The sequence below is a fragment of the Panthera tigris genome, chromosome C2 (genome assembly GCF_018350195.1).
Source record: "Panthera tigris isolate Pti1 chromosome C2, P.tigris_Pti1_mat1.1, whole genome shotgun sequence".
Lineage (NCBI taxonomy): Eukaryota > Metazoa > Chordata > Mammalia > Carnivora > Felidae > Panthera > Panthera tigris.
This window is the reverse complement of record NC_056668.1, coordinates 151,180,095-151,205,038: the sequence shown is the minus strand read 5'-3', so window position 1 is coordinate 151,205,038 and position 24,944 is coordinate 151,180,095. Positions and strand designations below refer to the sequence as shown.

The following is a 24,944-nucleotide window of genomic DNA, read 5'->3' as shown; positions in this document are numbered from 1 at the left end:
ATTGTTTCTGTTGAGAAATCTGGTATCCCTTGTCTTGTTCTTTTATAAGTTACATGTCTTTTTACTCTTGCTGCTTTTAATATTTTTTTTCTTTTTGAATGGTTTTTTGAGCAATTTGATTTTGATATGCCTGGGTTTATTTATTTCCATGTATCTGTGGGTGTATAGATTTTTATCAAGTTTGGAAATTTTCAGCCATTATATTTTCAAATATTTTTTTCTGCCCTTCATGCACCTCGGAGGCTCCAATAACATGTATATTAGGCTGCTTAAAATTATCTGCAAGTTCACTGATTTTCCTTTTTAAAAATTCTCTTTTTATTCAGTCTTATTTTGCACAGTTTCTGTTGTGGGCCTTCAAATTCATTCATCTTTTCTTCTGCAATATCTGATTGCTGCTAATCCCATTCAGTCTATTTTATATCACAGACATGGTAATATTTTAGAAGTTTGATTTCATGCTTGTTCATTTTTTACACTTTCATGTCTCTACTTAACTTTTTGAAGCTAATGTGTATTATAACTATAGTATAGTTATAATAACCATTTTAATGTCCTTCTCTGCTCAGTCTTCCATTTATGGAGCAGTTTTATTTGATTGACTATTCCCTTCATTATGGCTTGAAAAGTGTTTTCCTGAGTTGAGGAAATAGGGCTAAGAGTCCAGGGAGACGGAAGCAGATAAATCAGTAGAGTACCAGGGAGGAGAGAGCTACACACAGAGAGAAGCTCAGAAGTCTGCAGAGGTTCCCTTGTGAGGGTTCAGTGGAATACTCTTCAAGGAATACATGTGAGAAAACCTCCTGAGACGGGGTAGCAGCACCCAGCCCTCACAGAGAGCCAGCAGCAGTGCCCATTTCCACCAGCCAGAGTGTGGAAACCTGTCATTCACAAGACATTGGGTAGAGTTCTCAGAAAGCTTGTCTACGTAGTGGGGAGCGTATAGCCCTAGATTGAGCACTGCTCCAGATCCAGTCAACAACTCATAAAGCAAAATCCGAAAGGATGAAACTGTTTCCAAGTAATTTGACTGTACTCCAGAACAAAGCTCAAGAAGATTTATAGAAATACAAAATTATCAGCATGCAGCAAGATAAAATTCACAGTATCTGGTATCCAATCAGAGGTTACCAGGTATGCAGAGAGTCAGGAAAACAAGAACAGTGAGCACAATTTATGCCCAGATCTTGGTCTTTAATGCCATTCTGTACTAAAAGAACAAGGGCCCCTTGGAGAAATGGCTGATTCCAGGGCTTACACAGGGAAAATACAAGATGAATCTGGAATATCTTCTTTTGTCAAAAAAAAAGTGTTTTCTTAAAAAAAAAAAAAAAATCATAATAATACAAGGCCCAGATTGAATGAGCTCCCACTGACCAAATTAGAATTTAACTATCAAAATCCTTAAATGCAGTAATAATTTGTAAACCACTTAAAAACTAGGACTCTATGAGTCTGTGCCAATAATGAATAGGTAGATTATAAGTGGGGGAGAGGGATGGTTTTTCATTACAGTAAATTGCTGGTGCTGACTGGGAAATGTAGAGGAGTATTGGAGGGCAAAATCATCACTTTATAGCCAGGATAGCAGTCATAAAAATTAGGTCAGACAAGGATCATCAGTGGGTGCTAAGTATAGGGGAAATTTTTGATGAGCAGAACATTTTCAGGGTCTGGAAGTGTCTTCTCCACAGCTTGCCTATTAGTTACAAGGGGAAAAATAGGTACCGCATACTGGACAACTTGGCAAATGCCTGGACTAGCTGATGAAAATTAGCATTATTGTGAAATTTATTGAAATTTACTACTATAGTAGTATGAAGTTATAGAAGAGAATATCCCTGTTCTTAAGAAATACACAGTAATGGTTCAGTGGTAAACAGCTACAGTCTATGCAACTAATTCTCAGATAGTACAAGAGCAATATGATTGGTTGTGTGTGTGTGTGTGTGTGTGTGTGTGTGTGTGTGTGTGTGTGTGTGTGTTTAAAAAGAGAGAAAGTGAACATCTAAACAGTAAAGCAGATAAGGAAAAAAAGTTAATGATGGGTGAATCTGGGTCAGAGGTATACTTGTGTTCTTTGTACTGTTCTTATTCTAACAGAAATTTATGTAAGTTTGAAATTATTTCCAAACATAAAGTTAAAAAGCGTGTTGGGTTGGCCATATACTTGCTGTGATATATTAGCTATCACCTGAACCTTGATTCTCTTCAATGAAATAGTGATGAAAACTTAAAAAAGCCTAAGCTGACCTTTTAAGTAGTCTAAATTTATGCTTGGTAGAATTTACCAGAAACTGATGTTTGTTTAAAGATATGTTCAGGGTTTTGTTTTTTGTTTTTTTGTATTCTCCATTACCTGTATCCAGAATCACTACTAACTGTTATGGTTTACTAAATAAATTTAGCATAGATTTTTCAAGTGGCAGATTATACATTTGCCAAAATTTTCAGTTTTGGCTCCAGAGTGTTCTCCAGCTGAAGCCCATAATACAAATTACTCTGCTTTGAGGGTGTGTTGGATAATGAGCTTGAAGGCTTGCAGTTGGTCTAGGATATTATGTACATAACATGTTCATGATTAGTAGAAAGAATTGTACTTTGAAGAGTGTGACCTCCCTGCTGCCTGAGAACTCAGTCCCATGTTTGTTTATAAACCTCAAGTTGGGAACTGTTAAAATACCATAGAACATTGATGTATTAAAGGCTACCTGGACAAAGAATACAATAGCATCATGATATTTTCTTTTTCCAGAAAACTTTCACTAGAGTTACCAGTGACTTAATGGATCAGAATGAAATGGAGTTTACTTGCATTTCAACATTCAGTGCAGTTTGGAACTACAAGTAACCTAAGTTTTGAGTTAATAAGCCTTTTTTGTATTTCTTTTAGTCTCCCCGAGTGAAAGAATCATTATCAAATTCTGAGGTAAGTAGTTGTGGGTTTTGAGTCATTAAAGTGTGTGTGCTTTTGTTTTGTTTTTAATGGTAAGCACATTTTTTTTTATATGTGCCTAAATGGGAATGAGAATTTGTAGCAGCCAAATTTCATCAGAGGTATCGATTCTGAGTTTGAATGGACTTCTGCAGTAAGTCGGCGCCATTGAACTCATTTCAAAAGTTGGCCTGGGGGCACCTGGGGGCTGAGTCAGTTAAGCGATCTCACAGTCTGTGAGTTCGAGCCCTGCATCAGGCTCTGTGCTGCCAGTGCAGAGCCTGGAGCCTGCTTCTGATTCTGTGTCTCATTCTCTCTCCGCCCCTCCCCCCACTCGTGCTCTGTCTCTCAAAAATAAATAAACATTTAAAAAAAAAAAAAAAAAAAAGGTTGGCTTGGAGGCCCAGGAAGTTCTTCCTTCCTTTCCTGCCTGACTTTATGAATTGCTTTTTTGGCTTGGGCCGCCTAAAGTGGAAAGTCGTCTTTTTGCATTAATCTGTCCAGGAATTTGTCGTATGCTACCTATCGTTTTTGGGTTTCACCCTTCTATCATCTTCTCTTGTCATATACATTATGTTGTCTTTAGTTGTTGCCTCATTATGATAGGCAGTCCTACTAAACAGAATCCTGTTGGGCTGGCCTGCCTTACGCTCATTACGTGAAGATAACAATCGTTTTGGGGGATGCATTTTTCCTTCGGGCAGCATCTACATTCCAGGCTCAGTAGTGATTTACCAGCTACACATCTTGACCCGTTAAATCAGTTTGGTTTTGCCCCTATTCTTAGAAGTTGCTTTTTTCCCACTTGATTTGTGTGTATAGTATACAATTTTGTACACGATTATGTACAGGATTTGTCTACATGGTATCATATAGTTTAAGACTGAAAATAAATACTGCACTTCAGCATATTAACAGGCCAGTTACGTCAGAACTTACATCAGCCCTGCGATTCATTAAGATTTCTGGTTCCTCCTTGTGCTACCTGGTAGAATTGCATCTCCTTACCCCTTGAAGTAACTCGTGGCCATGGCAGTTGCTTTGGGCAATGAAATGTTAGCAGAAAGAAGAGCCTTTCTGTTGTTCCCTGGGTCCCCTTGCCCCTGCCACCGCAGCCTGCGTCCCTGAATGAGGATGATCCCAAACTTAGCCTCTGCTAAGAAAAGAAATAACTTTTCTTCTTACGATTTTCTGAGCATTTAAGATTATTTCTTACTCTAACCTAATCTAGACTAATTAATTCTTAGTTTCTCCAAAGTTGAGTGGAGAGGGTATTTTACAGTTTACCCAGAGTTGTTCGTGTCATCTTCTTGTCCCTTTGCCTCAGTGGCATTCCCACATGGACTCTCACAAGCTCATACTCATACTTCAGGGCTCGTTGCTTTGTTATGTTTGAAATTGTGGTGAAACAGACATAACATAAAAGTTACCATCTTAACCATTTTTGTGGGTGCAGTTCAGTGCCTTTCAGTACATTCACACTGTTGTGCAACCATCACCAACCGTGCAACTCCACATTAGCAGTCACCCCATTTTTTCCTCCCCCCCCAGCCCCTGGCAGCCACCGTTCTATATATACCTCATGAAAGTGGAATCACAAACCATAAGTCCTTCGAGACTGCCTTTTTCACTTAGCATAATGCCCTCTGGGTTCATCCATGTAATATGTGTCAGAACTTCCTTCCTCCCTCCCTTTTTAAGGCTGAATAATATTCCATTGTAGGTATGTATCATATTTGTTTTTCCTTTCCACTGGACAGACAGTTGGGTTGTTTTCACCTTTAGGCTGTTGTGAATGATTCCAGTGTGAACATGGCTACACAAATATCTGTTCGAGTTCTTACTTTTAATTCTTTGGGGCTTACCCAGAAGGGAATTGCTGGATCATATGATAATTCTATTTTTAACTTTCTGAGGAATCACCTTACTGTTTTCCATAGTGGCTGCACTATTTTACATTGTCATCTGCAGTGCTCAAGGTTCCAGTTTCTCTATATCCTCTCATTGCTTTGTTTTGTATAACCTTTCAGTTAAAATAAGTTAGCATATATGTGCATGCAATTTGGAAACTGCCCTTTTGAAATAGTGCTAATACTCCTATTTAATATTTTCAAATCTTTTTTTTTTTTTTTAAGATTTTTTTATTTTTAAGTAATCTCTGTACCCAACATGAGGCTCAAACTCAAACTCACAATCCCAAGATCAAGAGCCACACAACTCTGCCGACTGGGCCTGCCAGGTGCCCCCTCAATTTCAAACTAATCTTACGTTCTCTTTTTCTATCAAAATTCAGAACCACAGAATTACTTTTTTTTTTTTTTTTAAGTTTTTTGATGTTTATTTCTTTTTGAGAGAGAAAGAGAAAGACAGAGTGTGAATAGGGGAGGGGCAAGAGAGAAGGAGACACAGAATCTGAGCCCAAACTCATGAACTGTAAGATCATGACCTGAGCCAAAGTTGGTTGCCTAACCCACTGACCCACCCAGGTGCCCCAGCACCAGAGTTACTTGAATTCCCTCTGTATGAAGCTAAATGAATACAAAACCTTACTTCTTTGCCTCTCAATTTTGTTTACATGCTGTCAGCCCTTAGACCTCTCTTGTTGACCTTTCAGTTATTTTCTCTTTCAACTGTTAAGTTTTAGCCATTGTACTTTTTTCATCAACTTATAATTTTGAATATGTTCACCTTGATTTTATACTCAACATCAGTCTTTTCCCCCCAAGTTACCTAACTAAAATTTATGAAATCTTTCAAACATGCAAAATAGATATATAATGTCTATGTTGGCTTTCAGTCTTGAAAAGCATTTCAGATATTTTAATGAATCATTGGTTAATTGTTTTTCTTTATAAGTAATAGAAAGTTCCAAGACATAGAAAAATGTAGCTTCTGTAATTTCCCTTTACTACTTAAGTCTGCATCTTAGAGGTGCTATTTGATTGGGCAAAGAGGGTAGAATAGATGTAGTTGAAAGTAAATATGATGTAATGAAATGCTATTCTGAAGAAAAAATGAACTACTGATATATAGGCTGTAATATGGCTAAACCTCAGAAAACTGTGCTAAGTGAAATAAGCCAGACACAACAGAGAGCATGCACTTCACTTACATGAAAGATCCAGAAAAGGCAAACTCATAGGGACAGAAAGTAATCAGTGGTTGCCTAGGGCTGGGTGTGGGAGCTGGAGGAATTAAATGTCAATGGGCACAAGAGAACTTTCTGAGTTGACGGGAACGTTCTAAAACTAGATCGTAGTGATGTTTGCACAAGTATAAATTTTCTAGAAATCACTGAATTGTATACTTACAGTGGGTGAATTTAGTGGGATATGAATTACATCTCACAAAAGTTGTTATAACAAAAAAGCCTGGTAGAAATATTTGACTTCCATTTGAAGTAGATGTATTCAAGAGATGTAGAGATGTGCCAGGACGCCACACAAACACTGCTTTGAAAGTGTCACCCTGGGAGGCCCTGCCTGCCCGTCAATACACCTCCCTCCCTTTCCACTCAACTGAAGCAGCACTGTGTGTATGTTCTTGTTACAGCTATTTCCGACAGCTGATCCCGTGGGTACTTTACTCCAAGTTCCAGAACAGATTTCTGCTCATCTACCTCAGCCAGCCGGGCACACGCCTGCACAGCCAACTCAAGTCTGTCCCCCAGCCGCCGCAGAGCCGGCAAAAACAGCCCAGGTAAGCAGGAGTGCACTTGAGCGGTCTGCCTTCTGGGTAGATGAAGAAAGCAGAGATTGACGTGGAACACAACCTTATGTAGTGAGGTTGCTGTGGTGGGAGATTTTGAAACAAGTTAGAGATTCTGTTCTCACAGTTTTAAAGGTATACAAATAGGCGAGTTTTTCAAGGATCCCACAGGTTTTTAAGCAGCATAATAAGTTAATGACGGATAACATGAGCCACATTCCAAACATCAGAAATTCGGGAGGTAGTTTCCGGTCAGCTTTTTATGAGCTCATTATTATTCTGCGGCCGCTGGAGTTCGTCTCACACTAGGATTGTCAGCAATTCTGTTTCCTTTTCTTTCGCTTATGCTTGCATTATCGATACCGTCTCCCGCCCATGATTTTCTTGTTTTCCTCTTTTTTAAGATATTTGTCAATTTTGTGAGGGTTGATTTCATTAAAGTGAAGTGATGTAATCCATAAATGCACGTGGTCAGTCACACACAAAAATCACGAATACTCATACACTGAAAGCAGTCAAGGGAGTGAGGGCCCCACTGTGTGTGAATCCCTCCCTCGCTTCCCTCAGGAAATTCCAAATACCGTGCAGAACACGTGACCTTATGCCCCATGGTTAGAGTAAGCTTTCCAGAGTCTATTCATTTATTAGACATTGGAGACTTGATTTTTTTTTCCCCTAACATTTTCAATAGAAAGAGGTAAAAATGCAAGTTCTGATTTTTTTTTTCTTTTGTGTCCCCGTGATGGTCTGCCTTTAGAGACCACTGCTGTGAGAGCTTCCGGTTAGTCACGGTGCTGACTTTATGTAACCTTTCCATCGAACCCAAGCTTTCTTTTCATTTCTTTCCATCATATTGGAAAAGATACATTTATCTTATGAAAACTGATGGAAAGATTGGATTTACTTTATAAACGACTTAAATAGAATGTGTCTTCTCTAGTAAGCAAGGAATAACTTAACAGTTTTCAGAGAGGATTCGTTTAGCGAACCTCCAGGCCAGGTGGATTCCTGAGGCACAGCCAGTTTAGATCCTACCTTGTACATTGCTATGTGATACACTGGCAGATTTTTTAAAGTTTGTTTATTTATTTTGAGAGAGAGAGCATGCACGAGTAGAGGAGGGGCAGGGAGGGGGAGAGAGAATCCCAAGCAGGCTCCGTACTGTCATTGCAGAGCCCCATGCGGGGCCTGGACCCGTGACCGTGAGATCACGTCCCGAGCCTAAACCAAGAGCTTAACTGACTGGTGCCACCCAGGCGCCCCTACACTGGCAGAATTTTTAAAGGGAAAAACCCAGCCTTCGTGTTTTTCACCCTTGTAGAAGGAAACAAGGATCTGAAAACTGCAAACTATAAACGGCTGTGTATGGAATTTCACGTGGGGTTGAGAATTATCTTTCTAACTGTGCTTGACTCGTGCTGGCACTTGGTTCTTTTTGTTGCCTTGGAGTGCATGTCCTCCCAGAGCAGGGAACATGTCCCAGGGACTGGTCTGGCCTCCCCTGGAGATGAAGGAAATTGCCGCCACGTGGACATTTCCTCTGCTGGTGACCGTGAGTGAGTAACCTCCGTGCTTGGTAGACCAGACACTGACTTTATACTGTCAACGATTTTTAGGCTCCGCCTTCAGGAGCAGGCTCACAAGAAGCCAAGATCCCAGTCAGCCTCGTACTCAGATTAAGGCAAGTAAACGGCTTCTGTTTGTTTCCTCAATACTCTAAAGATGCTTTTCTTCCTCTTTGTAAGTAACTCTTTTTTCGCGAGTGAGGGACGGGCAGAGAGAGGGAGACAGAACCCGAAGCAGGCTCCAGGCTCCGAACTGTCGGCACAGAGCCCGACGCGGGGCTCGAACTCATGAACGGCAAGATCATGACCTGAGCCGAAGTTGGACGCTTAAGCGACGGAGCCACCAAGGCGCCCCATCTTCTGCTCATTTTTTAATTGGATCATTTGGGGTTTTTGGTGTTAAGTTGTGTAAGTTCTTTATATAATTTTAGATACTAACCCTTCTGTCCTGTATCGTTTATCATTTTAATTATACCTTCTGGGGCTCTTACATTTTCCTCTTAGTTTTATATGATCATCTTAGTGGGAATAAGCACGGGAGTACACATGTCAGATTCACCTCAAAAGCATGAGGGCTTTTTTGGTTTGGTTTTGTTTACTTTGTGCTTGGGATTTTCCCCTCCATTTATTTATTTCCAGTATAATTAACATACATTGCCATATTAGTTTCAGGTGTATACTGTAGTGATTGAGCAATTCCATACATTACTCGGTGCTCATCACAATAAGTGTGCCCTTAATCCCCTTCTCCTCTTAGCATGAGGTTTTTATATTCTGCAGTGGAGAATATAAGTTGAAAGGGTTGTAAGACTGTTAGATGCTCACTCTTCAGTTGTTTGGTCTGTTCCCTACACTGTGAGCATGTTAGAACAAATCATATGATCTATGGGAACAGAAAGAACGTTCTTTCTTGAGGCACAGCTTTCCTAGTACATGTTGGCAGCATCTGTATGCATGAATTCAGTTGACTTTACACATTCTGTTTTCTTTCATAGGAATTCAAAAAAAGAACTAAATGATATTCGATTCGAGTTTACTCCTGGGAGAGGTGAGACATCAAAAACATTGAAAACAAAATAACTTCTAATTTATTATTTAATGAAATATATCATGAAGTTTTTGTCCTTTGGATATATTTTGCTTTTAAAAGATGATGAAAACGTTCTTGGTTTAAAGGTTTGGGGTAGCATATGAATACAATTCAAATACAATTTATTTGCTACTAACCTCATTTATAAAACCTACCGTAATACCAACAGTAACGAGTGTAGCTCTAATCTGCGGCCTACTATAGTAGGCCAGGCATTGTGCTAAACATTATATCTCATTAAATTCTCAGAGCAGCCCCTAAGGAAGGATTATGGTCTCCATTGCATAGATGATGAAGTTAGAGAGTGGGGAGGTTACTTGTTGCTATTCACACAGCTGGAAAGAGGAGCAGCCAGAATTCATATCCACACTTGTCAGGGTGCAGATTTCTTACTCTTCTCACTGAACATGGTTGTCCTTCTCCATGACAGTGAAGAAGAAACAAGGCTTCCAGGCTCCTCTCTCCCCAGGCTGAAGCTGAGCCCTGACATGCATAGCTTCTGGCCTTGAACTTCTCCCTGAGATGAGGCTTGTTTCTTTCTTGCCTTTGTTACTCAGGGTTCAGGTTGGGGAGGTGACCTGACTCCAGCACATTTGTCCTTTGTGCCGTGCTTGTTCTCCCCGCTATCTTGGTATCATCAGTAACTAAGTACGAAAGAGAACAGATACAGATGTGCAGAGGTGTATCTGTTTCACTGTTTAAAACCAGGAAGAGTCACATACTAAGGAACTAATTCAAATCACTGGTAATCACTGGGTTCTACTCCTGAAGCCAAGACTACATGGCATGGTAACTAACTTGAGAATTAAAACAAACAAACAAACACACACTGGTCATCAGCTCAAATGTGTGCCCGCCCCTTCCCCCCCCCCGAGGTCCTCCTGTTCCTCTGGGGGGCTCAGTGTTCAGCAGCCCTGAGTCACAGTTGGAGATGAGATCAGCTTAGGGACGCTCTCTCCTTGTCTTTTCATTTCTGTTACACCCATCAATCCGATTGTGCCACCTAAAATAACAACTAGATACGAAGAAAAGCCCACCGGAATAAAAAAGAAAGTGACTTCAGCAAAACCCTTGGGGTGTGATCTCCAAAGGGAAGAGATTACAATTTGCTTTTTCAAGGTGTACTTGAAAATAAAGCATTTTGTTGTATTAGCCCTGGAGGTGTTGCACGCTCGAGGTCGCCTCTCAGAGCTGATGGGGCTCGGGGCCACGGTGACCCTCAGAATAGGAGTTTCCCCTGTGGCATCACTGCGGGGGCTCTTTTGAGCAGAACCTGTAGTCCTCTAAATTACACCATTCTGTAGAAGGTTACCTTTACATCGAGCTGATATTGGCCGTCTGGCTGCTATAGATTCGGCCCTCTAGCCAGCCCCAGTGGTGGGAGGAACCTTCGTGTGGGGAGAGGACTCCACCCGCCTCCTTGGTTCTGTGGATCTAGCAGCTAGCCTGGGCCTGGCAGTGCCAGCACCTCCTCTGAGAGGTAGTAGTGACGTGACAAAGAGCACCTTCTGCTTTGTCCCCGCAGATACCGCCGAGGGCGTCTCTCAGGAACTTATTTCTGCTGGCCTGGTCGATGGAAGGGATTTAGTAATAGGTAACTACTTTGTGCTCTGCCCTGTGCCCCTGTGTCTCTGTCTGTGTATCGAGGACCTAGAAAACCAGGTCTGTCTCATTGAGCAGGTCTCGTGGGTCTTGGGACGGTCCTGGTGTTGCTGAAATAGCAACAGCTATTGGGGACAGTTCCTCACAAAACAGAAAGTCTCCTTTCTATGTTTGTGACTTGCAGTGGCAGTGAGTCGAGGCGCACTTTAGGTCTCTGGGAAATACTAGTAGGACTGATGACATAAGTCACGAGTTAAAGTAAGCTTAGCCACATCTAGTCCATTTCGGAGGGTGAAACTCGACCCTTCTAGAGCTAAGAGGTAAGCGAAAGTCATTAGAGGTTTATTCCTCGAAGAAGCAGGAAGTAAGAAAAGGCACAGTCGGCCCATGTGTACATGTTATTGAAGGAAAAGACCATTGTCTACGGCCAAGCAGCAAGTGTTTCTGTAAAGGACCAGATAGTAAGTAGCTTAGGCTTTGTGGCCCATGCACTGTCTTCGTCCTCTTTAAACCATTCCCGGCCCACAGCCGGACTAGAAACAGGCTGCTGGCCAGAGTTGGCCAGCTCCCAGTCTAGAGCTTTCTGGCCCAGGAGTAGGCAAATCCTACCTCTTTCACCTGTGTGTTTTGTCCCAGTTAATACAGTATCCTAAAGAAAGTTAATCTGACCACGATTCAAGATTTATTTGTGCTACTTAGGGTTAAGTTTAAAAGATAACTTTTGTTTAGGGAGTGACTTATCTTTCTGCTTCCATCTCGGTTGACCATAGAAGATTCTGAGCTACCGTTTAAGTTTTTAAAGTATGGTGGAAAGTAGAGATTACTTAGCTTCTCATTACTTTCTGTTTGTGTGATTACAGTGGCAGCGAATTTGCAGAAAATTGTGGAAGAACCTCAGTCAAATCGATCTGTCACTTTCAAACTGGTATTCATCCCTTCTTCTTTAAACTATCTTTACACAGCAGCAGCCTCTGCAGAACCAGTTTCTATATTCCCTGAGTGATGAGAATATTAAAATATGGCGGATTGTATTCATTTAGCCTTCCTGAGGCCCTAGGCTGATGTCGCTTTTTTTTTTTTTTTTTTTTTTTTTATTTTTTTTTTTTATGTTTGTTTATTTTCTGAGAGAGAGAGCGAGAGCTCAAGCAGGGCAGGGGCAGAGAGAGAAGGAGAGAGAGATCCCAAGCAAGCTCTGGGCTGTCGGCGCAGATCCTGATGCAGGGCTCAAACTCATGAAACATGAGCCGAAACCAGTAGTTTGGACGCTTAACCTGAGCCACCCAGGCGCCCCCTGATGTCTCCTTTTGAGTGTCCTCTCTTCCCCTCTCCCTCCCAGGAAGCCTCCTACCCCACGCCCTTGACTCCTCTCAAGAGAGTATTAGCCAGTCTGACTCCAGCTTTTTACCCAGCCCCCACCTTTTCTGGAAAAGACACTTGATCTGCCCCCCGTTTGTATCCCAGGGACCTGTCCCCCACTGTCTTCCTTCCCACAGTCCTTGTGTCAGTCAGTTTCAATTGCTACCTGCGATTTTGTTCACAAGTAGCCACAGCTTCTTATTTTGTTTGATTCCTAGGCATCTGGTGTCGAAGGCTCGGATATTCCTGATGATGGGAAACTAATAGGATTTGCCCAGCTCAGCATCAGCTAAACCACAGCCCTGGAAGAGGCGGCCTAAGGAGATTCCACACATGCGTATCTCTGTTGCTTCTGTTGGCCTAAACCCACTACTGCCAAAGAACCCAGCGACAAACCTCCCGGCTAGGAGCTTTAGAGGTCTTTCTTTATGTTCTTCCTGCCATCACTTCCCCTTTTTCCCACAGGGAGAGAAAAGTCGGATCACCAGTGGCCAGCATCCCTTTAAAGAGTTCCGTTAGTAAACTTACCGCGCGTGTCCCCTGTCTTCCTCCATCTGAGAAGGGGTCCACGTGCCTCAAGGCCCAGGAGGGAGATCGGTCAGCTCATCTTGCCTTACTCCAATGATGGCGCTGGGTGGAAAGTAGCAGCTATATTGGGCTTCCTCCTCCTGCCTGTTCCCCCACACCTGACAGGATGTGGGCATCTTGGGATATCTCTTTACCACTGAAGTAGCAACTAAAAGGCGATTGTTTAGCTGGAGCCCAGAGAATTTAATTTAGTGATTTTTTTTTTTTTTTTTTAATCTGTTGTGAATTCTAGCAACCTTTGTTAGGAAAAAGCACAGCCTCAGAGGAGGCAGCCTAAACTGTGTTTTTGTTTTGTTCATGTTTCTAAGCGTTTTGCTGAAGCTGCTCTCAGGCACCCCTCTTCATCCCTCCCTCCAGAAAGGGTTGCTAGCCTTAACTTCAGCTGGTGCAAAACATCTGTAGTCGAACTTCAAGCCATCAGATCCTTCAAAGTGGAAGTTTGGACCTATTGTAGTGAAAACACCGAGTAATGGCCTATAAAAGTGAACTTTCCCAGCAGTGGTTTTGAACAGGAAAAAGCAAAAGTCATATCATTGTGGAAGTATTTATTTTCGAATCTTAAAAAAATTCAGTTGAGGAAAAACTGCTCCTCAGTCCTCCCGTGAAAATTTGCCTGGCCTCCACGTCATGAGGAAATGAAAGGCTGAGCTCTCTACAGCAATAAAGGAGCCTCTCCAGGCCAGCGAGGCCTGCCTTCCGCCCCTCTCCTGCACTGACCCTTTGGAGGGGGTCCACACTTCTGTGCGCTGAACCCGACCCAGGACGGAAAGTGAAACCACATGTGCCGTGACTTTTAGGATTTATGAGTAGACAGTGTTCATCTGATTTTCTATAGAAGTAATATAAATTATTCTTTAGGTTTCGAAACGAGCACTCATAATGCAATATGTGAGTAGTCGGTGGGGCCGATTTTCTTTCCTACTGCTTCACAGTCAGCCTTTGTCTAACCGCAAGTAGCCCTAACAATTTTTGTATTCGAAAGGGACACTCGATCTGGCCTTAAAATGACACACAAAGATGGGCTGTGGCCCCATGGAAAGGGGAGAGTTGCCTCTTACAGAATCGCTCAGGCCCTTTCCAGCACTGTTGGTCTGCGAATAACAAGATCGCTTCGCCTAGTTTTCTCTCGGAGAGTCTCTGGAAACCTCCCCCACAACTGAGTCGTCACAGCTTTTGTTTCTCATTCTGAGCTTGTAGTTTCAGTCATGGGTTTTCTTCCCCTGCCCTGGGTACAGAGACATACTGGGAAAGGAGTGGATGTTGGGGAGAAGGAGCGGGGGGCGGGTTTGGGATGGCAAGTTGGGAGGAAAGTAAATGAGAGGATCACACACCAAAGTCCGGGGTCCCAGCAGGATTGGTAAGAAGAGGGAGCGTGCTGAGCCTAGTGAAGGAAGAGAAGATTGATCAGCTTGCTGGAAAAATATTTAGCTTTTCTTTCTCTCTCTGTCTCTTTTTTTTTTCTTTAGGCGGGTGGGAAGAATGAGGGCCGGGAGGTGGGAATAAGGTGACAGTGTCCTCTTTGGCACAAGACTAGTGGCTTGCCTTAGAGTCCATATTTTGGTTTCAAGCAAGCCATCATCATCTACTTACTGATAAATCCAAGGGGTGGTGGCATCACTCTTTTCTGGCATTTTCTTTGGAGGTGGTCTGGAGCCCAGGCTGGGGGTCAGCGGCATCCCACTCCCCTGTTCAGTTTCTCCAGCCAGCCATTACCTTTGAATGACCGTGGGACATGTTTGAATGACAGCATGCCAATAGCAGTGGGCTGGGGCTTTCTTTTTCTTTTCGGTTCATTTTTTGCCCTGCTGGGAACTAGGAGCCAGACACCAAGCCTTAGGACAGTGTTCTCTCTTCTTCTGCATGATGTATGGTGGACTCCCTTTGCTGACTTACACAGTGATGCTGAGAAAATACGTGAACAGAAACTTCCCAGGTGGGACAGCACGTGACACGTTGAGAGACCTTGCTCCTTTCCAGGAGTGGTGGTTCGGGGTGCACCTCTGTCTTTGAGTCCCCAGGATCCCCTGGTCCCTGGGGGTAGGGACTAATTCAGCACAAGGTAACATGTGCCAATGCTATTTGTGAAATGTATGGTCTTATTCCAAATGACTAATGGATTTGTTTGGGTTTTTCGCTTAAGTTTTGAACCAAATCCTAGAGCCAGCTGATACTATTTAATGATCTGAGGATAGAATAATGGTGTATCAATAAATGGAGGTTCCTCCTTATGACGTATGGTAGATTATGGAAGATGTAAAATATTTGACCTTCCCCCTCCCTTTTTTTGACTTTGTATTTTGCTGCATGTTTCCTTCATTTTTAATCAATAAAGAGTAAATTGTCTGTGGTGGTGTAAAGATTCTTTAAAAAAATCTTTTTTAATGTTTATTTTTGAGAGAGAAACAGAGTGCAAGCAGGGGCAGGAGCAGAGAGAGAGAGAGAGACACAGAATCTGAAGCAGGCTCTAGGCTCTTAAGCTGTCAGCACAGAGCCCGATGCAAGGCTCGAACTTACCAACCATAAGATCATGACCTGAGGGGCGCCTGGGTGGCTCAGTCAGTTAAGCGGCAGACTTTGGCTCAGGTCATGATCTCACACTCCGCAAGTTCAAGCCCCGTGTCGGGCTCTGTGCTGACAGCTCGGAGCCTGGAGCCTGCTTCAGATTCTGTGTCTCCCTCTCTCTGACCCTCCCCCGTTCATACTCTGTCTCTCTCTGTCTCAAAAATAAATAAACATTTAAAAATAATAATAATAATAATAATATAAGATCATGACCTGAGCCGAAGCTGGGCGCTTGACTAAGCCACCAACGTGCCCCAAAGATTATTTTATATTTTTAGTGCTTGTGGGTGGGGAGCAGTGAGGAGTGGGTCAGGGAGTCACTACTTAATTTTTCATGTGAATGGAGAAGAACCAAAATGTACATAAGCTAAAAAATGTGTGAATTGATCTACAGGTTCCGTAGAACAGCTTAAAACCATCATACGAATGGGGAAACTAAGATCCCGAAGGGAGAGAGAAGATCTGGCCAGGGAAATCTCATATGGTGGGGTGTGGGATTTCCTTGTATTTATGTTTTCTGTTTGACTCCGCTCGGGCTTTTGGATAGGGGAAAGATGCAAGATTTGAGCTCTTGGGAGTCTTTCTGGAAAATTCAGCAGGGCTGAACTTGTCCCTCTTTGGCTTTGATATCGAAATGGTGGGGTCACACGTGAGATTGTAGGCTCCTCTGTATTCCTCCACCACCTTGCGGATAAGTAATCTCTAATTGAATTTGCTTTCAAGATAAGCAGGCTGGACTCTGACTACTGTGGGGACAGAGGAGGTGCTAGTCACTCAAAAGTGACCGAGATGTATGTGGGGAGAGGAAGGAGGTGGCAGGGCAAGGGTAAATAGAACCTTTCCGTTGCCCGTTTTCTAACAAGGTCAGATGTTGTCGGGAGGCCTGATTCCTTAGCTCTTCCTCATTGTAGTAACAATTCTCAGTGCAACAGTGCAGAAAACAAAGGGTTTCTCCTTTGGACCAGCTCATCTACACCACATTTTTTGCCTTTTGTTGTTGTTGTTTTTTTTAAATAGACTTCCTTTTTTAGAGCAGTTTTAGTTTCACAGCAAAACTAAACAAAGTACCCAGACTTGCATGTACCCTTTGACCCCACACGCGCACAGCTTCCCCCACAACCGGCACCACAGTGGTATGCTCGTTACAGTCAATGAAGGTTCATTGACATTAACACGTCCTTATCACCCCAAGACGATGGTTGACGTTCAGGTTCACTCTTGGCTGTTGTACATTCTATATAGATTTAGAGAAATATATAGTGACACGTATCCATCGTTATATAGAATAGCTTCACTACCCTAAAGTCCCCTGTACTCCACCTGTCCTCTCCCTTCCCTCTAGTCCTGGGCAACCACTCATCTTTTTAGCGTCACCACAGTTTTGCCTTTTCCAGAGTGTCTTGTAGTTAGAATTCTACAGTGTGTATGTAGCCTTTTCAGAATGGCTTCTTTTGCTTAGTAATAGGCATTTCACTGTGTGTGTGTGTGTGTGTGGTTTGATAGCTCGTTTCTTTTTAATGCTGAATAATAATATTCTTTGGATGTACCACAGTTTATTAATCCAATTGCCTATGGGTTTCTGTCAAGTTTTGACAATTAGGAATCAAGCTGCGGTAAACATCTGTATGGAGGTTTTGTGTAGATATGTTTTTAACTCCTTTGGGTAAATACCAGGGAGCCCAATTGTGGATTGTATGGTAAAAGTATAGTTCTGTAAGAAACCCCCAGCTGTCTTTCAAAGTGGCTGTACCATTTTGCGTTCCCACCAATGAATGAGAGACTTTCGGTTGCTCTACATCCTTGCCACCATTTGGTGTTGTCAGTGTACAAGTCGGTTTGTGGCAACCCTGCATGGAGCATGCCTCCCAGTACCATTGTTCCAACAGCATTTGCTCACCTTGTGTCTCTGTGTCAATAAAGTATTTTTTAATTAAGGTATGTACATTGTTGGTGTGCTTGGGTGGCTCAGTTGGTTAAGCGTTGGGCTCTTGATTTCGGCTTATGGTTCATGAGATTGAGCCCCACATCGGGCTCTGTGCTGACAGCATGGGGCCTGCTTGGAATTCTCTCTCTTCCCCTCCCCCACTCTCTCTCAAAATAAAAAAGCTTAAAAGGTATATATGTTATTGTAGACATAATGCTATCACACACTCAGTAGACTACCACGTATTGTAAACATAACTTTTATATGCAGTGGGAAATGAAAAAAGTCGTTTGACTTGCTTAATTGCAATGTTTGCCTTATTGCAGTGATCCTGAACCCAACCAGCATTATCTCCAACATATGCCCTATGTCTGGGTTGTTTTGTTTTGTTTTGTTTTGTTTTGTTTTGTTTTGTTTTGTTTTTTGAGAGAGAAAGAAAGTGCAAGCAGGGGAGGGGCAAAAAGAGAGAGGGAGAGGGAGAGAGGGAGAGAGGGAGAGAATCTCAAGCAGTCCCCATGCTCAGCACGGACTATGAGATCTTGACCTGAGCTGGAATCAAGAGATGCTTAACCTACTGAGCCACCCAGGCTCCCCTGTGCCTATATGTCTTTGCAAGTATTTTCTCCAATTTGTGGCTTATTTTCTTATTTTTTCTTCATTCTTTTTCTTTTCTTTTCAATTTAAATTCAAGTTAGTTAACATATAGTGTAGTATGGGTTTGGGGAGTAGAATTTAGTGATTCATCACTTGCATATAACACCCAGCGTTCATCCCAACAAGTGCCCTCCTTAATGCCTGCCACCCGTTTAACTCATCTTCCCTTGCACCTCCCCTCCAGCAACCCTTAGTTCTGTGTTTAAGAGTCTCTTATGGTTTGCCTCCCTCTCTGTTTTTATCTTATTTTTCCTTCCATTCCCCTAGGTTCATATGTTTTGTTTCTTAAGGTCCACATATGAGCGAAATCATATGATATTTGTCTTTCTCTGACTGACTTATTTCACTTAACATAATATGCTAGTTCCATCTACATTGTTGCTCTTCTTTTCTTTCTTATTTATATATTTGTCTTATTCTTTTAACTGTCTTTTGCAGTGCAGGAGATTTTAATTCTAAGGTAGTCCAGCTAATCTATTATTTCATGAGTCATATCTTTGGTGCTGTATCTTAAAATCATTACCATACCAAGGTCATCTAGATATTTGCTGACGTTATCTTCTAAAAGTTTTATAGTTTTGAATTTTACATTGAATTCTGTGATCCATTTTGAGTTCATTTTTTTGAGGAGTATAAAGTCTGTATCTAGAGGTTTTTTTGTTTTGTTTTGTTTTGTTTTTTTGCCTATTTTTCTTCCATTGCCTTCGCTCTTTGTTCAAAGATCAGTTGCTGGGGCACCTCGGTGACTCAGTCAGTTAAGCGTCTGACTCCCCGCATCTAACTGCACAGAGCCTGATTGGGATTCTCTCTCTTCCTCTCTTCTGTCCCTCCCTTGCTCTCTCTCTCTCAAAATAAAAAACATTTAGAAAAAATTTTTAATAAAAAGATCTGTGTTCTGTTCCATTGATCTGTTTGTCTATTCTTTTACTGATACTGTACTCTTGATTACTATAGCTTGATAGTAAGTTTTGAAGTCAGGTATTGTCAGTCCTTTGATTTTGTTCTTCTTCAATATCATGTTGGCTATTCTTGGTCTTTTGCTTCTCCATATAAGCTCTAGAATCAGTTTCTCAATGTTCACACCAAGTTACTGGGATTTTGATTGCAATTGTTTTGAATCAATAGATCAAGTTGAACTGATATCTTAACTATCCATGAATGTAGAGTATCTCTCCATTCATTTAGTTCTATATTGGTTTTCTTCATCAGAATTTTCCGGTTTTCCTCATTTAGATCTTTTATATATTTGTTAGCTTCACACATAACTAGTTTTGGAGGTGCTTATGTATATGGTACATTGTATTTTTAATTTCAAAGTCCACCTCTTTATTGTTGGTATATAGGAAAGTGATTAGCTTTTGTGTCTTAACCTTATATCCTTCAACTTAGTTCCAGGAGTATTCTTGTCAATTCTTTTGGGTTTTCTATTAGATACTAGTTGTCTGGTAGATAATCATGTCATCTTCAAGCAAAGACTGTTTTCTTTCTTTCTTCCCTATCTATATACCTTCATATCCTTTGATGTATTGCATTAGCTTGGGTATACAGTATGATGTTGAAAAACAATGGTGAGAGAGGATGTCCTTGGTCCTGATTTTAGTGGAAAAGCTTCTCATTAGTAAGTATGATGTTGGCTATTGGATTTTTGTAGATGTTCTTTTATGTCTTTGTTCATAAGAAATCTTGCTCTCCTGTTTCATTGCAGTATCTTTGGTTTTGGTGTTAGGATAATGGCTGCCTTATAGAATGAGTTAGGAAGTATTCCCTTAGCTTCTATCTTCTGGAAGAGATTGTAGAGAATTGGTATAATTTCTTGCAAGTTTGGTAGAATTCATCAGTGAACTCATTTGGGCCTGGTGATTTCTGTATTGGAAGATTATTAGTTATTGATTCAGTTTCTTTAGTTGATACAAACCTATTCAGATCATGTATTCTTAAAAGTTTTGGCTTGTGTTCTTCAAGGAAGTGGTTCATTTCATTAAGGTTATCAAATTTATAGGCATAGAGTTATTTATAGTATTCATTTATTATCCTTTAATGTGCACTGGATCTGTAACGATGTCTCGTTCGTTTCTGATGTTAGTAATTTTTGTCTTCTTTTTTTCTTAGTTCATCTGACTAGAGGCTTATCAATTTTATTGATCTTTTCAAAGAATCAGCTTTTGGTTTTATTGATTTTTGCTATTATTTTTCTTTATTCTATTTTACCATTTTCTCTGATTTTTTTTTTTTATATTCATTTTGAGAGAGTGAGTGGGGAAGGGGCAGAGAGAGAGACAGAATCTAAAACAGGCTCCATGCTGTCAGCACAAAGCCAGAGGCAGGGCTCAAACCCACAAACCGTGAAATCATGAACTGAAGTCAGACACAACCCACTGAGCCGTGCAGGCACCCCGATATCTGTAATTTTTACCTTCTGCTTTATTTGGATTTAATTTGCCCTTCTTTTTCTACTTTCCTAAAGCTTAGAATTATTTATTTTGGATATTTCTCCTTTTCAGTGCTATTAATTTCACTCTAAGGGGCACCTGGTTTGCTCGATTGGTTAAGCGTCAGACTTTGGCTTAGGTCATTATCTCATGGTTTGCGAGTTCGAGCCCCACATCAGGCTCTCTGCTGTCTGCATGGAGCCTGCTTCAGACCCTCTGTCTCTCTGTCTCTTTCTGTCCCTCCCCACTCCCATGCGCATGTACCTTTTCTCTCAAAAATAAACATTAAAAAAAATTTTCACTCTAGGGGTGCCCGGATGGCTCAGTCGGTTAAGCATCTGACTTCAGCTCAGGTCATGATCTCACAGCTCATAGGTTCGAGCCCCATGTTGGGATCTGTGCTGACAGCTCAGAACCTGGAGCCTGCTTCAGATTCTGTGTCTCCCTCGCTCTCTGCTCCTCCCCTACTCGTGCTTTGTCTCTGTCTCTCAAAAATGAATAAACGTTAAAAAAAATTAATAAATGTTCACTCGAAACATTGCATTTGTGGATCCCATTGATTTTAACAAATTGTATTTTCATTTCATTCAAAATATTGTAAAATTTCTCTTGATTACTTTCGGACCCATGTGTTGTTTAAAAGTATGTTGTTTAATCTCCAAGTATTTTTGAGATTTTTCAGCTATCTTCATCTTACTGATTTCTAAAGAACTCAGTGTATGACAACGTTGACTCCTCCTCCTCCTCCTCCCTTTTCTCCTCCTCCTGCCCTCCTCCTCTCTTCATTCTCCTCTCCTCCTCCCTCCTCCCTTCTTCTTCCTCCTGTTTCCCCTCCTCTTTTTCCTCTTCTTTCTCCTCCTCTCCATCTTCTTGTCTTTTCTTCTCCTTCTTCATGTTATGGCCCAGAATATGGTGGGTAAATGTTCTGTGTGAGGTTGCGAAGAATGTGCATTATGTTGTTGGATGAAGTTAGTCTATAAATGTCAATTATATCCAGTTGATCCATGGTACTTTCAACAGTGTCCTTACTGAGATTCTGCCTGCAGGATTTTGTTGTTGTTGTTATTTTTGTTTTGTTTTATTTATTTATTTTGAGAGGGGGTGGGAGGAGAGAATCCCAAGCAGGCTCCGTGCTATCAGTGCAGAGCTCCACAGAGGGCTCAATCTCACGACCGTGAAATCATGGCCTAAGCTAAAACTAACAGACACTTAACCAACTGAGCCACCCAGGTACCCCTGGATCTGTCCATTTCTGATAGAAGGATGTTGAAGTCTCGAACTATAATCATGGAATAATATATTTCTCTTTGCAATTCTATTAGTTCTTGCCTCATGTATTTTGATCATCTGTTTTTGGTGAATACACATTAAGAATTGTCCTCTTGGGGTGCCTGGGTGGCTCAGTTGGTTGAGCATCTGACTTCTGCTCAGGTTATGATCTCACAGTCTGTGAGTTCAAGCCCCACGTCAGGCTCTGTGCTGACAGCTCAGAGCATGGAACCCGCTTCTGATTCTGTGTCTCCCTCTCCCTCCCTCTCCCCTGCTTGCACTCTGTCTCTCTCTCTCAAATATAAACATTTAAAAAAATTAAAAAACAAAAAGAATTGTCCTCTTGGGCTCAAATAAATAAAATCAGAAATGAAGGAGATGAAATAACAACACCACAAAAATACAAAGGATTATAAGAGAATGTTATAAAAAATTACATGCCAACAAATTCGACAAACTAAAAGAATTCCTAGAAACATAAAACCTTCAAAAACTGAACCATGAAGAAATAGAAAACTTGTGTAGACTGATGATTACTTGCAATGAAATTGAACCAGTAATCAAAAAACTCCCAACAAACAAAAGTCCAGGACCAGACATCTGGCTTCACGGGTGAATTCCACCATACATTTAAAGAGTTAATATCGGTTCTTCTCAAATTATTCCAAAAAGAAGAGGAAGCAAAGCTTCCAAATTCATTCTATGAGGCCAACATTATCCTGACATCAAAACCAGGTAAAGATACTACAAACGATGAAAACTACCAGCCAATATCTCTGATGAAAGAGATGCAAACATTCTCAACAAAGTGTTAGCAAACTGAGTCCGACAATACATTTAAAAAATCATTCACAAGGATCAAGTGGGATTTAATCCAGAGATGCAAGCACGGTTCAATATTTGCAAATCAATCAACGTGATACATCAGATTAACAAGAGAAGCATAAAAGCCATATCATCTCAGTAGATGTAGAAAAAGCATTTGATAAACCACAGCATTCATTCATGATAAAATCTCTCAACAAGGTGGGCTAGAGGAAACAGTACAACATACTTAAGGCAATAAATGAAAAACCCTACGGCTAGTATCATTCACAATGGTGAAAAACAGAGCTTTTCCTCTGAGATCAGGAACAAGAAAAGGATGTCCACTCTCACTACTTTTATTCAACATACTACTGGAAGTCCTAGCTACAGCAGCCAGATATGAAAAATAGAAGGCATCCAAATCGGTAAAGAAGTAAAACTGGCACTGTGTGCAGTTGACATGATACTATATATAGAAAACTCTATAAAGATTCCACCAAAAAGCTACTAGAAGTGACAAATGAATTCAGTAAAGTCACAGGATACAAATTAATATACAGGAACCTGTTGTATTTCTATATACTAATAATGAAGTAGCAGAAAGAGAAGTTAAGAAAACAATCCCATTTACAATTGCATCCAAAATAATAAAATACCTAGAAATAAATTTAAATAAGGAGGTGAAAGACCTACAACCTGAAAACTATAAAACACTGATGAAAGAAACTGAAGATGACACAAATGAAAAGATACCCCATGCTCATGGATTGGAAGAAACAATATTGTTAAAACATCCATAAAGCTCAAGCAATCTACAGATTTAATGTAATCCCTATCAAAATACCAACATTTTTCACAGAACTAGGACAAATAATCCTAAAATTTCTGTGGAACCACAGAAGACCCCCCCCCACCCCCGCAATAGCCAAAGCACATAGATCTTGAAAAAGAACAAAGCTGGAGGTATTACAATCCCAGATTTCAAGATATACTACAAAGCTGTAGTAATCAAAACAGTGTAATCCTGGCAGAAAAACAGACACATAGATCAATGGAACAGAATAGAGATCCCAGATATAAACCCACATATATATGGTCAATTAATCCATGACAAAGGAGACAACAATGTACAATGGAGAAGAGACAGTCTCTTTGACAAATAGTGCTGAGAAAACTGGACAGCTACACGCAAAAGAGTGAAACCAGATCACTGCTTACACCGTACAGCAGAGTGAACTCAAAATGGATTAGAGACCTAAAGTGAGAACTGAAACCATAAAACTTCTAGAAGAAAACATAGGCAGTAATTTCTTTGACATCAGCCATGGAAACATTTTTCTAGGTCTTTTTCCTCAAGCAAGGGAAATAAAAACAAAAACTATCGGGACTATAATAAAATAAAAAGCTTTCCTAGGGACACCTGGGTGGCTCAGTTGGTTAAGCATCAGTTCTGGTTTCAGCTCAGGTCATGATCTCATGGTTTGTGAGTTTGAGCCCTGCATCAGGCTCTGTACTAACAGCATGGAGCCTGCTTGGGAGTCTCTCTCTCCTCTCTCTCTACCCCTCCCCTGCTCACTCGCGCTCTCTCTCAAAATACATAAACTTAAAAAAAAAAAAATTTCTACAGTGAGGGAAACCGTAAACCAAAACAAAAAGACAACCTACTGAATGGGAGAAGATATTTGCAAGTGATATATTTGATGGGGGATTAATACCCAAAATAAATAAAGAACATATACAACTCAATACTGAAAAAAAAAATCCTATTTAAAAATGGACAGAAGACCTGAATAGACATTTTTCCAAAGAAGACCTACAGATACCCAACAGACACTTGGAAATATGCCCAACGTCACACATCATGAGTGATCATGAGATATCCCTTTACATATGTCAGAATGGCTAAAATGAAAGTGACAAGAAACAATAAGTGTTGAAAAGAATATGGAGAAAAAGGAACACTAATGCGCTGTTTCTGGGAATGCAAACTGATGAAGCCACTGTGGAAAACAGAGTAGAATTGCCATATGATACAGTAACTCTATTAACTGGGTATTGATCCAAAGAAATGAAAACACTAATTTGGGAAGTTACATGCACCCCTATGTGTATTGCTGCATTATTTTCTAGACAAGATATGGAAGCAACTCAAATGTCCGTATAGATGAAAGGATAAAGAAGGTGTGAGATAAATATATATATACACACACACACCCAATGGACTATTAGCCATAAAAAAACATGCGATCTTGCCATTGACAGCAACATCGATGGACCTATAGGGTATAATGCTGAGTGAAGTAAGTCAGAGAAAGACCAATACAATATGATTTTACTCATATGTGGAATTTAAGACACCAAAATAAGTGAAAAAAACAAAAAAGACCAAAACACAAACAAAACCCCACTCTTAAATACAGAGAACAAAGCGGTGGCTGCCAGAGGGGAGGTGGAT

At 40.9% G+C, this 24,944-nt stretch overlaps 1 protein-coding gene across 3 annotated transcripts in view; it reads left to right on the top strand.

Annotated features, from left to right (window-relative positions):
- OXSR1 (oxidative stress responsive kinase 1) overlaps positions 1–15,187 on the top strand; it is a 101,488-nt gene extending 86,301 nt beyond the window's left edge. For all 3 annotated transcript variants that reach the window (XM_007081046.3, XM_042956245.1, XM_042956246.1), the window contains exons 12-18: positions 2,894–2,929; positions 6,488–6,634; positions 8,260–8,324; positions 9,204–9,256; positions 10,824–10,892; positions 11,761–11,825; positions 12,475–15,187. In XM_007081046.3, the coding sequence (XP_007081108.2) occupies positions 2,894–2,929; positions 6,488–6,634; positions 8,260–8,324; positions 9,204–9,256; positions 10,824–10,892; positions 11,761–11,825; positions 12,475–12,549 (510 nt within the window). In that variant the 3' untranslated portion in view covers positions 12,550–15,187. The remainder of the gene's footprint in view (positions 1–2,893; positions 2,930–6,487; positions 6,635–8,259; positions 8,325–9,203; positions 9,257–10,823; positions 10,893–11,760; positions 11,826–12,474) is intronic.
- Positions 15,188–24,944: the final 9,757 nt, after the last annotated feature.